This window comes from Mauremys reevesii, linkage group 6, assembly GCF_016161935.1.
Source record: "Mauremys reevesii isolate NIE-2019 linkage group 6, ASM1616193v1, whole genome shotgun sequence".
Classification (NCBI taxonomy): Eukaryota; Metazoa; Chordata; order Testudines; family Geoemydidae; genus Mauremys; species Mauremys reevesii.
Window position 1 is genome coordinate 59,715,168 of NC_052628.1, and position 13,367 is coordinate 59,728,534.

The 13,367-nt window shown below is 43.2% G+C and overlaps 1 protein-coding gene across 4 annotated transcripts in view; it reads right to left on the reverse strand.

Annotated features, from left to right (window-relative positions):
* Positions 1–12,873, reverse strand: part of CHD1 (chromodomain helicase DNA binding protein 1) — a 76,537-nt gene extending 63,664 nt beyond the window's left edge. The window contains exons 1-3 of one of the 4 annotated variants that reach the window (XM_039544190.1): positions 9,263–9,719; positions 8,128–8,188; positions 7,193–7,401 (exon numbers count right to left, since the gene is read on the reverse strand). In XM_039544190.1, the coding sequence (XP_039400124.1) occupies positions 7,193–7,245 (53 nt within the window). In that variant the 5' untranslated portion in view covers positions 7,246–7,401; positions 8,128–8,188; positions 9,263–9,719. Of the gene's footprint in view, positions 1–7,192; positions 7,402–8,127; positions 8,189–8,295; positions 8,379–9,262; positions 9,720–12,177 lie in introns of those variants that run through there. The other 3 variants (XM_039544192.1, XM_039544195.1, XM_039544191.1) reach the window with 3 other exon arrangements.
* Between the last annotated feature and the right edge of the window lie 494 nt (positions 12,874–13,367).

Below are 13,367 nucleotides of genomic sequence, written 5' to 3' on the forward strand. Positions count from 1 at the left end.
GTAAACAAAAACAACTTGTGATAGTACACAAAACAACTTGTGATAGTACACTTGAAACTTAGAGGCTCTTTGAACAGAGGTACTAATTCTCACCAACACACTTTAAACTTCATTCACTAACACTAATGTTATATACGACCATAAGAATGGCCGTACTGGGTCAGACAAAAAGTCCATCAAACCCAGTATCCTGTCTGCCAACAGTGGCCATTGCCAGGTGCCACAGAAGGAGTGAACCCAGCAGGCAATGATCAAGTGATCTCTCTCCTGCCATCCATCTCCACTCTCTGACAAACAGAGGCTAGGGACACCATTCCTTACCCATCCTGCCTAATATCTATTAACAGACTCAACCTCCATGAATTTATCCAGTTCTCTTTTAAACGCGTTATAGTCCTAGCCTTCACAACCTCCTCAGGTAAGGAGTTCCACAAGTTGATTGTGCGCTGTGTGAAGAACTTCCTTTTATTTGTTTTAAACATGCTGCCCATTCATTTCATTTGGTGGCCCCTAGTTCTTATATTATGGGAACAAGTAAATAGCTTTTCCTTATTTACTTTCTCTATATCACTCATGATTTTATATACCTCTATCATATCCCCCCTTAGTCTCCTCTTTTCCAAGCTGAAAAGTCCTAGCCTCTTTAATCTCTCCTCATATGGGACCCATTCCAAACCCCTAATCATTTTAGTTGCCCTTCTCTGAATCTTTTCTAATGCCAGTATATCTTTTTTGAGATGAGGAGACCACATCTGTATGCAGTATTTGAGATGTGGGCGTACCATGGATTTATACAAGGGCAATAAGATACTCTCCATCTTATTTTCTATCCCCTTTTTAATGATTCCTAACATCCTGTTTGCTTTTTTGACTGCCGCTGCACACTGTGTGGATGTCTTCAGAGAACTATCCACGATGACTCCAAGATCTTTTTCCTGATTCGTTATAGCTAAATTAGCCCCCATCATATTGTATGTAGAGTTGGGGTTATTTCTTCTAATGTGCATTCCTTTACATTTATCCACATTAAATTTCATTTGCCATTTTGTTGCCCAATCACTTAGTTTTGTGAGATCTTTTTGAAGTTCTTCACAGTCTGCTTCGGTCTTAACTATCTTGAGCAGTTTAGTATCATCTGCAAACTTTGCCACCTCACTTTTTACCCCTTTCTCCTGATCATTTAGGAATAAGTTGAATAGGATTGGTCCTAGGACTGACCCTTGGGGGACACCACTTGTTATCCCTCTCCATTCTGAGAATTTACCATTTATTCCTACCCTTTGTTCCCTGTCTTTTAAACAGTTCTCAATCCATGAAAGGACCTCTTATTCCATGACAACTTAATTTATGTAAGAGCCTTTGGTGAGGGACTTTGTCAAAGGCTTTCTGGAAATCTAAGTACACTATGTCCACTGGATCCCCCTTGTCCACATGTTTGTTGACCCCTTCAAAGAACTCTAATAGATTAGTAAGACATGATTTCCCTTTACAGAAACCATGTTGACTTTTGCCCAACAATTTATGTTCTTCTAGGTGTCTGAATTTTATTCTTTATTGTTTCAACAAATTTGCCCGGAAGAACTGACGTAAGACTTACCAGTCTGTAATTGCTGGGATTGCCTCTAGAGCCTTTTTTAATATTGGCGTTCCATTAGCTATCTTCCAGTCATTGGGTAAAGAAGCAAGTTTAAACGACAGGTTACAAACCACAGTTAATAGTTCCGCAACTTCACATTTGAGTTCTTTCAAAACTCCTGGGTAAATGTCATCTGGTCCCGGTTGCTTGTTACTGTTAAGTTTATCAATGAATTCCAAAATCTCCCTCTAGTGAATCTCAATCTCTGACAATTCCTCCGATTTGTCACCTACAAAAGCCAGGTCAGGTTTGGGAATCTCCCTAACATCCTCAGCCGTGAAGACTGAAGCAAAGAATTTGTTTAGTTTCTCCACAATGACTTTATCGTCTTTAAGCACTCCTTTTGTATCTTGATCGTCCAGGGCCCCCACTAGTTGTTTAGCAGGCTTTCTGCTTCTGATGTATGTAAAAAAAAAAATTATTACCTTTTGAGTTTTTGGCTAGCTGTTCTTCTAATTCCTCTTTGGCTTTTCTTATTACATTTTTACACTTAATTAAGCAGTGTTTATGTTCCTTTCTGTTTACCTCACCACGATTTGACTTCCACTTTTTAAAAGATGCCTTTTTATCTCTCACTGTTTCTTTTACATGGTTGTTAAGCCACAGTGGCTCTTTTTTAGTTCTTTTACTCTGTTTTGTAATTTGGCGCATACATTTAAGTTGGGCCTCTATTATGGTGTCCTTGGAAAGTGTCCATGCAGCTTGCAGGGATTTCACTCTAGTCACTGTACCTTTTAATTTGTTTAACTAACCCCCTCATTTTTGCATAGTTCCCCTTTCTGAAATTAAATGCCATAGTGTTGGGCTGTTGAGGTGTTCTTCCCACCACAAGGATGTTAAAGGTTATTATATTATGGTCACTATTTCCAAACGGTCCTGTTATAGTTACCTCTTGGTAACTAAGCAACAGAGAAAGAGTCTCTCCCCTATGTGGAGGACTGTGGTGAAACTCAGCAGGGTCCATGAAGACCATAGGTTGCCCTTAGATTTATAGCATCTTCTTCCAGAGGTTTTTTTAAATATTAAATCTTTTGATGAAAAGGTGCCACAAACTGCTTTTACTTTCTGATTTGTGCTGGAATTCCACAGAATGTCTTGTCTGTAGTAACAGGTGTTTTGTTTCCTCATTTCCCCCAAAAATGTGTTTCCAGTTTGGGCCAGGGGAATGGGTTAGCTTTAAAGTAGAATTTAAGCATGGCATCTCATTTAGCAGAATTAGTTCTCTGGCTAATAAGCGTACGCGATGTTCACACAGAGGGGGGTTCAGGGACAACACTACCCAGGGTAATTTCTTGACTACTAGCGGGGAGAATGACACTTCTCCTTTCCCCCTTCCCCAGGCACTCTTCAATGCTTCACTGCCCTGTTCTATCTGAAGCACACAGTAAGATCAGAAAAAATGGAATCCAGATCACAGCAACCCTCTGTTCAATCCATTAGTGTTGATACTATCCTTATGCAATTCAGGAGTAGATAATGCAGTACTGAATTTCCCCAGAGGGGCTGCGCTAACTTGCTCGCTAAGCTTTTCTTGACACTAACTAGCAGGCAATTGTAGCTGAGCCCCCATAAAGAGCTACCACTCCCCAAAGGAAAATTTTGTTTGAATCAGGTGTTCTTGAAAAAAGTTTCTTTCCTCCTTTATAGCAAAGGCCATTTGCACAAAGACAGTATTATTGTTACTGAATTTATCTGCTCATGCTTCCTTCCTACTCAGAGGAACAACAAACTGTGATGTTACAGTTAACTGCTCTGGACACATTCCATAATCCTTTGTTTTGTCTTTACATACTAGAATAAGCAGAAAGAAAAGAAGTCTCCATAATAATTATGTAACAGAACATTGGGATGACACAAAGCAGGGTTAGATGATAGGATGTTTAGTCTTGTCCAACCTACAGCTTCCACCATTGCCAGCACCAGCAGTAAATTATAAGCACAAAGGCTGCTACCATAGACAAGGTTCATATGCAATACTTGGCAAATGCTTGGACTATGAACATAAAAGTTACATTTTTTTTCACAAGTGGTAAAATAAAGTTTTCCTAACTGGCAGCTGCTATGAGTGGACAGGGATAGAAAAGCCAGATGATAAATTTAATCAGCCTCTGGATGGGGTGGAGACTGGACACAAAAGTAAGGGAGATCTGTACTCTTCATAGGCAAGATCTCTGTTTCCTTCCTTCCCCATCACCAACAGAGGGAAATGGAAGACAGCTGGAATTCCATTACCAGGCTGCTGATGGAACAATCTTTTGAGAGTGTCACCTATGCAACAACTTCTTGCTAGTGTGTGAAATTTGAAGTCCGTAACTAATGTTTCCCCCAGTCCCCTTCTCTTCTTGGAAGAAGCTGAATTCTCTCTCTGCTCCTCCCACTCCAGAGCTTTCTAATTATTGTGATAGACAGCAAAAGAGGTTATCTGATGATCTAGTGTTACCCAGCCTCCTGGCTGCTACTTTACAAGCTCCTTTTTAGGTCCAGTTGTACTCAGTCACTGCTCAACTTTCTCAACCAGTAACAGCAGCAAAGAGTCTTGTGGCACTCAACCAGTAACAGCACTCTAGATCAAGAGTGACAAACTCACTTGGAGAGGACTAATTTTTATGTTTAATTATGATCCATGGACCAGGATATACACTGAGGTCTACATATTCCCTGCAACACACAGCAATATCACAAAGTTTGTACAGGGCTCAAAGGAAGAATATGCCTTATTTGTTGCATTGTCACCAAGAAGATAAGAGACCCTTTTAGATTCACCACTATATCTGTTCTTTGTTTCTCTTCCTTCCCCAACCTCTTATTATCAGTTTCTCGCCCCCATTCCCCGTCTTTGAGTGCTTCCTCTGTCCTTTTCTCTGCATTTCCTTCCCTGAAGCAACTCCCAATTACCTACCCAGTGTGCTTCAATCCTATTCCCAACTCCATTCCATCCACTAAAATGATCTGTGATTAAATAGTTAATGTTGACAGTGAAGTGTCATCACTGAGCTTTAACACTGATCTTCTAGTCAGATTAAAAGGGAACATGGGAGTTCATATCTCTGGGTTATGGGCTGAATGCAGATATCACTGCGCTGGTTACATTTGGAAGCTTATCTGTGCAACGAAGAGGATTAGATGCCCTTTTAAAAAAGCTTAGATTCTGGAGACTCTGAAAAGCATTACAGTATAACAAAACTACATGGGTGGACCATACATTTAAGAACGCTTTGTTAGATTTTAAGCTAGACAGTACTGCTGGAATTTACATTCAGTTCAGATTACCTTCACAACTAGGGCTCAAAACTTTTTTACAATGAAAATGTATATCTACCATTCACAAAGGAAAGCTTCCTGCTTGCAACTTGCAAGTAGGCAGGTGGATTGTTTAAGCTCTGTTCATGCATTATTAGGCTATATGGTTAATAAATAATACATTTAAACAAGCTGTGTTTAAATGCAGAATGAAATTTGACTCCACAGTTAATAATCAAGCTGATTAAGTATATTAGAATCTCTGCTTGATATTCACTTTTAACAGCTTATTTAATAGTAATATTTTTAATGTATGTTACCTTTTTTTAAACAAGAAAACACACATACATTGCTATTCTATATACATTACGCAGCAGGTGCAGTGTTTCAGTTTGATATGAGGCATCTCTCTTCCTACATTATCTTTAATTAGGTTGGCTTGTGTTTCTTTTTAAGTAGGCAATGCAATCCCATACATTTGCAAAAACATTTGAGATGTTCCAGACAAGTTAGCCACAGTTTTTGAATTTTGATTTACAACATTTTGAAATTCAGGAGGACAAGATTTGTTGTCACTACTTTTTTCTGAGAAAGTGAAAATAAGCATAGCTCTGAACTTGTGCAACATTATGGTATTAAGCTGCAGCTGAAATTCCACAACCTTGCTGCTTCCAATAAAAGCAAGATAATTGTCTACGCAATAAAGTAAGCCTTCAGAAACATTAGAGGGAATCATTATCATTATCAAGCACTAAAACAAAAATTTCAAACTTGTCATTTTAAAATGCATATACATTATTAATTCTAGGTATAACTGAAGTTCTCATTACACAGAGGCATAACAACATTTACCGTGTAAATACATTTTTGTATGTCTTGTCCCCTCCCATGTGCAGCATGCATTATATTACTTTAATTTAAATAGAAATCTTTGAACTTCTTACAGTCATACAAAGCTGTGAATCATAGAATATCAGGGTTGGAAGGGACCTCAGGAGGTCATCTAGTTCAACCCACTGCTCACAACAGGACCAATCCCCAAGCACACCATGCCAAGCACATTTGTAGGATAACAAATTTTAATTCCTGCCCATAGTGCTTAAATACATTAACGGGGAGGTTCTGTTAAACTGATTAGCTAAATAGTTAATATTTACACACTGAAGCTTGAATGAGAATTAGTTAAAATCCCACTGAAAGAAAGAGGTAGTTCAAACCTCCTTCACAACTATTTCAGTCAGAAGATGGGAAATTTTTTTTTTTTTAAAGGAACAATTTGGCTCAAATTCTCTGCAACCAAGCAGAGAAGCTTTCAGATGGAAGTTGTATTTTCTACTACAGAAAACAGCCATGGAGATTATCAGAAATCCAGAAAGACCCTAAATTTACATAAGTTATAAAAATTATACACACAAAGTTTTAATCTCTTACTCTAATTTATGAAAACCAAAAAAATAGCCTCTGAGGTTCCATGAGGACTGTTTTGCTTGGTTTGAAAGACACATTCTGTATTATACTAAATAAACTTCCCTATAGCAAGAGGAAAGTCTTCTAAACAACTAAAAGCAGTATACATTCTCAAGCATCAAAACAAAATTTGAGACTAGTAACTTCTAGATTACAGATTGTTAAATTCAAAATGGCAATGAATCAATGGCCGTACTTGAGAAGGCAATTTTGCTACCTGGTTATTTCACACTGGTGAAGCCCCCAAAGCTTTTGTAGCTCAGCAACTAAGGAAAACTACAGATTACGTAACAAAATCAAAGATCAACCTCCTCTTATAAATTAGGTTGGGCTTTTATACTGCACCCATCACCAGGGTACCTGAGTGCATAGGTTGCATTTCCAATATCCGAGGCTTATTTTGATATTCTGAATACATTTTTCCCACCTTCAAATTTATTAGGCAGGACAAAAATTAGTTTTATAAACAGTAAAACTCTTCTCTTGGACCAACTATATTACCTAAATACTAATTTTAACACACTAAAATAACTTCCTTTACTAAGGTCTACAGTTTTTATAAAACAATGCTGACAGTTAATAAATAATGCCAAACAAGCTGGGTTTTTTTTTCAAATGCAGATAGCGCAGGCTAAATACAAATAAACTAACAGTATGCTTATATTATAACATGCATTAAGATGCCAAGGTGACAGGCATTATATAAGAATCTGAAGAGGACAGAATAAGACCTAAAAACTATGTTCTGCATCTATGCCAAAGAGTTTCAGCTGTCCACAATAAAGTTATAAACTCAAGCTGTCTTCAGACAAGGCCATATAGCAGAGACTTGAAATGATTAGTGCTTACCTTGATTCTCCACTACTGTTTCTTATGCTTTCCTCATCACTGTGCCCATTCATTGTAAATATTCAGAAGTTTAAAATATAAGTCCACTCAGTTTTTGAGATGGATATTAAAAGTTCCCTTTATAGTCTTCCTTGTACTCCACGTGTTTTACAGGTGACTTGTTTGTTCGACTGTTCACTGAAGGTATTCAAGATCCTTTCCCAAATTACCTAAAACACAGATACACAAAAAAGTGTTAAGAATATGATTTTAAATATTGCATGGTTCCATACAACCTCTAAGGATGCTAAAGATAACTGACCTAACAAACTAACATTTAAAAGGATCAAATGTGAAATCTACTTCATTAAAAAAGTGAAAAGTACTTTCTAGCACTACCCGTTGCAATTGCTGATATTTTTGTAATCACACTTTCCTGTTTAAAGAACATTTCTCTTTCCCATTGCTCCGTGAAAGGCCCACACAAAGAACAGAGTATGACTGTCTATACAAAGGAACTGTTAAACTGAAAATACTGTGACAAACACAAAGTACACAAACTGAAAATAAATAAAAGTATTTTTCTAATGTATAGTAAGTGAGAAGATACTACTGGTCAACATTTTGGGACAGGAACTGTCATTTATTGTATGTACCAAGCGCTGAACAATGTGATCTAGACCTACTTGGCTTTTAAGCGCTACTGCATAATAAACTTTAAACAAGTACAGGTTAAAAAGGCAAGTATTTTATTTCAACTGATGGAACAATAATCAAATCAGTAAAGAAATACTATAAACATACTGTAAAAGCATTTCCAGGTTCAAGCATAACATTTTCTCTAATTATCAACCAGCCTAACTGCCACACATTTAAAAAGTTATGCTTGTCAAGAGTTAGCTAATAACAAATCTAACTCAAGATCCCACAGCTGTGATGGTCAATATTTCACATACCACGATAATCAGAGCTGTGTGTACTCAAGTATCCGAAGCATCAGGGGTCACTGTAAGTGTCCTACAGCAGGAGTACAAGGATAAACCTCGTAACAAATCAACGAATGAAGAGTGCCCCGAAGGCACTGAATGGACGTGAATGAGAAGAGGGTTTAATACACAGCTCACCCGTCCGCCCCTCCACCTCGTCGTTTGCCCGCAGTGATTCGACTGGGGTTTCCTCAGGCTACTACTACTACTCTCAGGCGTCACAGTTTCTCATCCAGGCCAGTACACAAAGGACATGGCGGAGGGTATGAGCGACCAAGCAGCCCGATAATCCTGCCCCAGCCACAAGCCCAACCCGACTGGGAATCAGAGACAAGGGGGACAGCGCGTCCGCGAGGCGGCCCGTCGCTGCAGCACTTCCAGGCGCTGTTGCGGCGGGAGCGCCCCTGTCGATTACAGACCTGGGGGGTCTAGTGGTTCAACAAAGCTGCCCGCTAGGAGGCCTGGCTAGCACCCGCTGCGGGCCGGGCTCCTCGGCCCTGCCATCCCAAAGCCACTCACCGGCATCCCCATCCCAGCCATTCGGCCTTCGGCAGCTTCCAAATTTACCCGCCCAGGCCGGAGGGCGCAGCTCTCTCTCCCCACCATGCTGTGCTGGGGGACCCGCTAGCCAAAGAGCTTCTCTGGCTGTAATCCCAGAAACGCAGCGGCCTCTTCCTTTCCCAACCGCCCGCCCTCCAGGAGAGCCCGGGTCAGAACCGCTCTGGCCTCCGCCCCCTCCCGGCAATGGTCGGTCTCCCTCCTCCTCCGTGGACACTTCCCCGCTCCCGGCGCGGCCTGCACTGGCGCCGCTCTTGGCCACGGCTCCCCGGCCGACTCAGCCCCCGCACTGCACGCTCCACACATCGCCAAGGCAGTGCGAGGGCCGCGCTCCCACCTCCCAACCGACTCCCCCCGCCGGGAGCCAGCGAGCCCCGCTCCCCAGCGCTCATCACCCCCGCCCCGCCTGGAAGCGGTAAACAGGCCCCGCTCCCGGCTTCTTCCCACTCAGCCCCCGGCCTGGCCGCCGAGCCCCAGCAGCCGCAGTGAGTCCAGCTCCAGACCTGCGAGAAACTAACGAGCCCAGCCCGGGCAGGCCGCTTCCTACCTGCGCGTGTCTCGGCCGCGCCTCCCCAGGGCCGCGCTGCCGGGACACAGCGTTATCCCAGTGGAGAGGAAAGTGCTGCCTGCAGCCCGGGCTCGGGGGCTACTCCGGCCGCCGCCGCCGGGCCTGGGCCGCTTCTCCCCCGCCGGCCGCACTGGGCCCCTCGCTGACCTACACGGCGGGCTGGCCCGCGGCGCTTCGCACAATGAAGCCCGAACCGGGAGGGGAAGAGAAGCAGGGTGCGCGCTGCGCCGCTGCCGCCACCGCTTAGGTCCTCCCGGCCGCCGCCATCACGCTACCGCCGCTCAGTACAGTCAAGTCTCCCCCTCCCTCGGCCCGATGGAAACCCCGGGCGTGATGTCAGCCCGGCGCCCTGGGACAGTGTGAGCGGAGGGAGGAGCTAGGCAAGGGGGCAGGACTCAGCAGCCGGGAGAGCGAGCGACGGGAGGAAGTTGGCGGCCTGACGGGGCCCAAGGGAGAGGGTGGCGGACTCTGCAGGGCGGCAAGGCGGCTGGGATCAGAAAGAAGGGCACAGGGCAGGGGCAAGTCAGGGGGGTATTGGGCCTGCTACCTCCAGAGCACCAGGGAAACAGCGAGTGCTGCTGCCAGGAAAGGGAACCTTAAAGCTTGGCCTCTTGCAATGTACCAGGTTTAAGTAATTGTAATCTGCTCTGACTGTGAACCTCGCTTATTTTAAAAATTCATGGCTCAATTTTGCTTCTTACCAAGAACCTTAAAAACAAGCTTAAAATTGTTCATCTCCGTTTGTCTTCTTCCAGGTTTGCAAGTAACCTCAGTAGAACAGGAAGGTGATTAGTTCCCACACCATTTCTGGGGTTATATGTGGGCTCTACCAAATTCACGGCCGTGAAAAACGTGTCACAGACCATGAAATCTGGTTTTCTGTGTACTTTTATCCTACTACACAGATTTCATGAGGGAGACCAGCATTTCTCAAATTGGGGGTCCTGACCCAAAAGGGCATTGCAGGAGGATCATGAAGTTATTTTTTGGGCGGTCACCATATTGCTACCCTTACCCTTACCCTGGGTGGCCAGAGAGCAGTGGCTGTTAGCTGGGCACCCAGCTCTGAAGGCAGCGCCCCACCAGCAACGGAGAAGTAAGGGTAGCAGTACTGCAACTCCCCCTACAATAGCTTTGTGACCTCCCCACAACTCCTTTATGGGTCAGGACCCCTACAATTACATGAAATTTCAGATTTAAATAGCTGAAATCATGAAATTTATTATTTTTAAATGCTATGGCCATGAAATTGACCAAAACGGACCGTGAATTTGGTAGGGCCCTATTTATATGCATTAGAATAGAGGACCATGCCATGCTCCTCCAGGAGCATGGAAGCCTAGGTACATTACTGGAAGATTTTTTTCCTCTCACTCCAGCTGTTCTCATCTTCATGAATAAATGGACCATTTATTTAATGTTATTAAATATGGGGGGAAATCAAAAGGACTAAATATTTGTAAAGAACTATTACGTTCTTGGTATTGTTAATTAAAGACTACATATTTCTATGTAATATACTACATGTAGAATGGTTCTGTTGTACATCTTATATATCTTCCATTCAGCAGCCACTTCTTTCCCAAACCAAACACATCAGAACTCCAATTAATTCCCCAATCCCTGCCATTAAATCTTGCTTTCTACATAGCAAGGCAAGAGTTATAGATTTTAAGGCCAGCAGGGACCACTGTGATCATATAATCTGACTTCCTATGTAACACAGGCCAGAGGAATCCCCCAAAATATTTCCTAGAGCAAATCTTTTAAAAAAAATCCAATTTTAATTTAAAAATTGTCAGTGGGGGACAACTCACCACAACCCTTGGTAAACTGTTCCAACTGTGAATTACGCTCACCATTAATGCCTTATTTCCAGTCAGAATTTGTCTAGCTTCACTTCCCACTCTACCTTTCCCTGCTAGCTGGAAGAGCTCATTTATTAAATATGTGTTCCCCATGTAGGTACTTATAGGTTGTAAGCAAGTCACCCCTTAACCTTCTCTTTTAGCTAAATAGATTGTGTTCCTTGAGTCTATCACTATAAATCATGTTTTCTAATCCTTTAATCATTCTCATGACTCTTCTCTGAACTATCTCAAATTTATCAATATCCTTCCTGAATTGTGGGCACCAGAACTGGACACAGTATTCCAAGAGCTGTCGCACCATTGCCAAATACAGAGGTTAAATAACCTCTCTATTCCTACTCAAGATTCTTCTGTTCAGTATCCCAGGATTGTATTAGCTCTTTTAGTCACAGCATCACATCGGAAGTTCATGTTTAGCAGATTCTCCACCGTGCCCCCCAAATCTTTTTTTAGAGTCCCTGCTTGCCAGGATAGAGTCCCCACATCTTGGGATAGTATACCGGTACTCTAGTGCAGACTTGGCCTTTGTCTCTATTCACCTGCCATTTTGTACCCTCAAAAATTATATAGATTTATATTCTGTAATACTCCATCTTCCTGTTGTTACTTACCTGGTGGTGGTTACTTACTGGGTCAGCGCCACAGGACAATTGTGGTGACAGCTATTAAAACCTTTATCACAAATGCTTAAAGAAAAGGTCTCATTCATAGTGTTACCAGATATTTAGTAACCAGAGGTATGAGTTTCTATCCTCTCCCTTCAAGGGTTGAGCAGGGTCAGAAGAATGTATTGTTTGCTAATCGACAGGAAGATAGCAAAAGGGAAGTATCATGAAGTGGGTACTAGAAGAGAGTTGCCGGATTATTAGAGTAACTGGAATGAAGAAGTTATACAATATTTCTCTGCTTTTTGGGCTCTATTGGTCTGGAAAGCACAAGCGCAGCACAGCCTGAGACAGCAGCAACTAATGCCAAAAGAACCTGTCATTTTGGCATATATGGAGTCAGATATTTGTCACGTACCTTATGGCTGCTACCTCTCTGGAAGGGTAGGCGGTGGGCAATGGCCGGGAAGGGTAGGTGGTGGGCAACAGCCGGGAAGAAAAGGATAGGTGGCAGGTGACTGGGCAGGAGAAGATGGGCGACAGCTGGCTGGGTGGGAAGTGAAGGGCAGGCAGTGGGCGACAGCAGGGAAGGGAAGGATGGGTGACAGCCACCTGGGCAGGAGGAGTAGGGTAGGTGGCAGGAGATGGCAGGGAAGAGTGGGTGACAGCTGGTTGGGCAGGAGGGGTAGGGTAGGTGGCAGGTGACAGCCAGGAAGGGAAGTGGAGGGTAGGCGAGGGAAGGGTGGATGACAGATGTCTGGGCAAGAAGGGTGGGTAGGTGGCGGGCGATGGCAGGGAAGTGGAGGGTAGGCGATGGCAGTGAAGGATGGGTGACAGCCAGCTGGGCAGGACAGGTAGGGTAGGTGGCCGGCCTTAGCAGGGGAGAATAGGGTTGGTAGCATGAGGTGATAGCAGGGAAGGGGAGGGTAGGTGGCAGGCAACAGCAGAGAAGGGAAATGGAAGGTAGGCTGCAGGCGACAGCAGGGGATGGGAGGGTGAGTGACAGCCGGTTGGATAGGAAGGGTAGGGTAGGCAGCAGGCGGTGGCTGGGCAGGAAGTGAAGGGATGTGGCTGGAAAGCCCAGCTCCACTGCAGAGACTGGACAACTAAACTGTCCACCATCCACAGAGGTGACAGTTGGGATCTCCAACAGCCCCTCTTTAGAACTCTAGAGCTGATCTTGGAACTGGGTGTGTCTGATTGGCTGTAGCTTATAATGAGGTTGCCACCTCAACCAAAGAGGTTTCAAAGTAGAGATAGAGACTGGGGAAGGGGCAGCCACCATTCCACTCCTCACAACCTTACAGTGATATTACACTAACAGCATTGAAAGACAAAACAAAATTAAGAAAGCCCAGCCCCTGAAGGGAAGAGAGAAGGAATTTTTTGAAAATTTTTAAAGTGTTTAGAAAAAAAACCACCCCAAAAAACAATGATTCAAGGCCTTGAAAATCTGCCTTACAAGAGACTTAAGCTAAATAGATTGAACTTATCAAAGAAAAGTGAAGAAAAGTAACCATTGGAAGAACTTACTTAGTGATGTAATGGATTCTCCATTACTTGAAGTCTTTAAATCAAGACTGGATGTCTTTTTAAAATATATGCTGT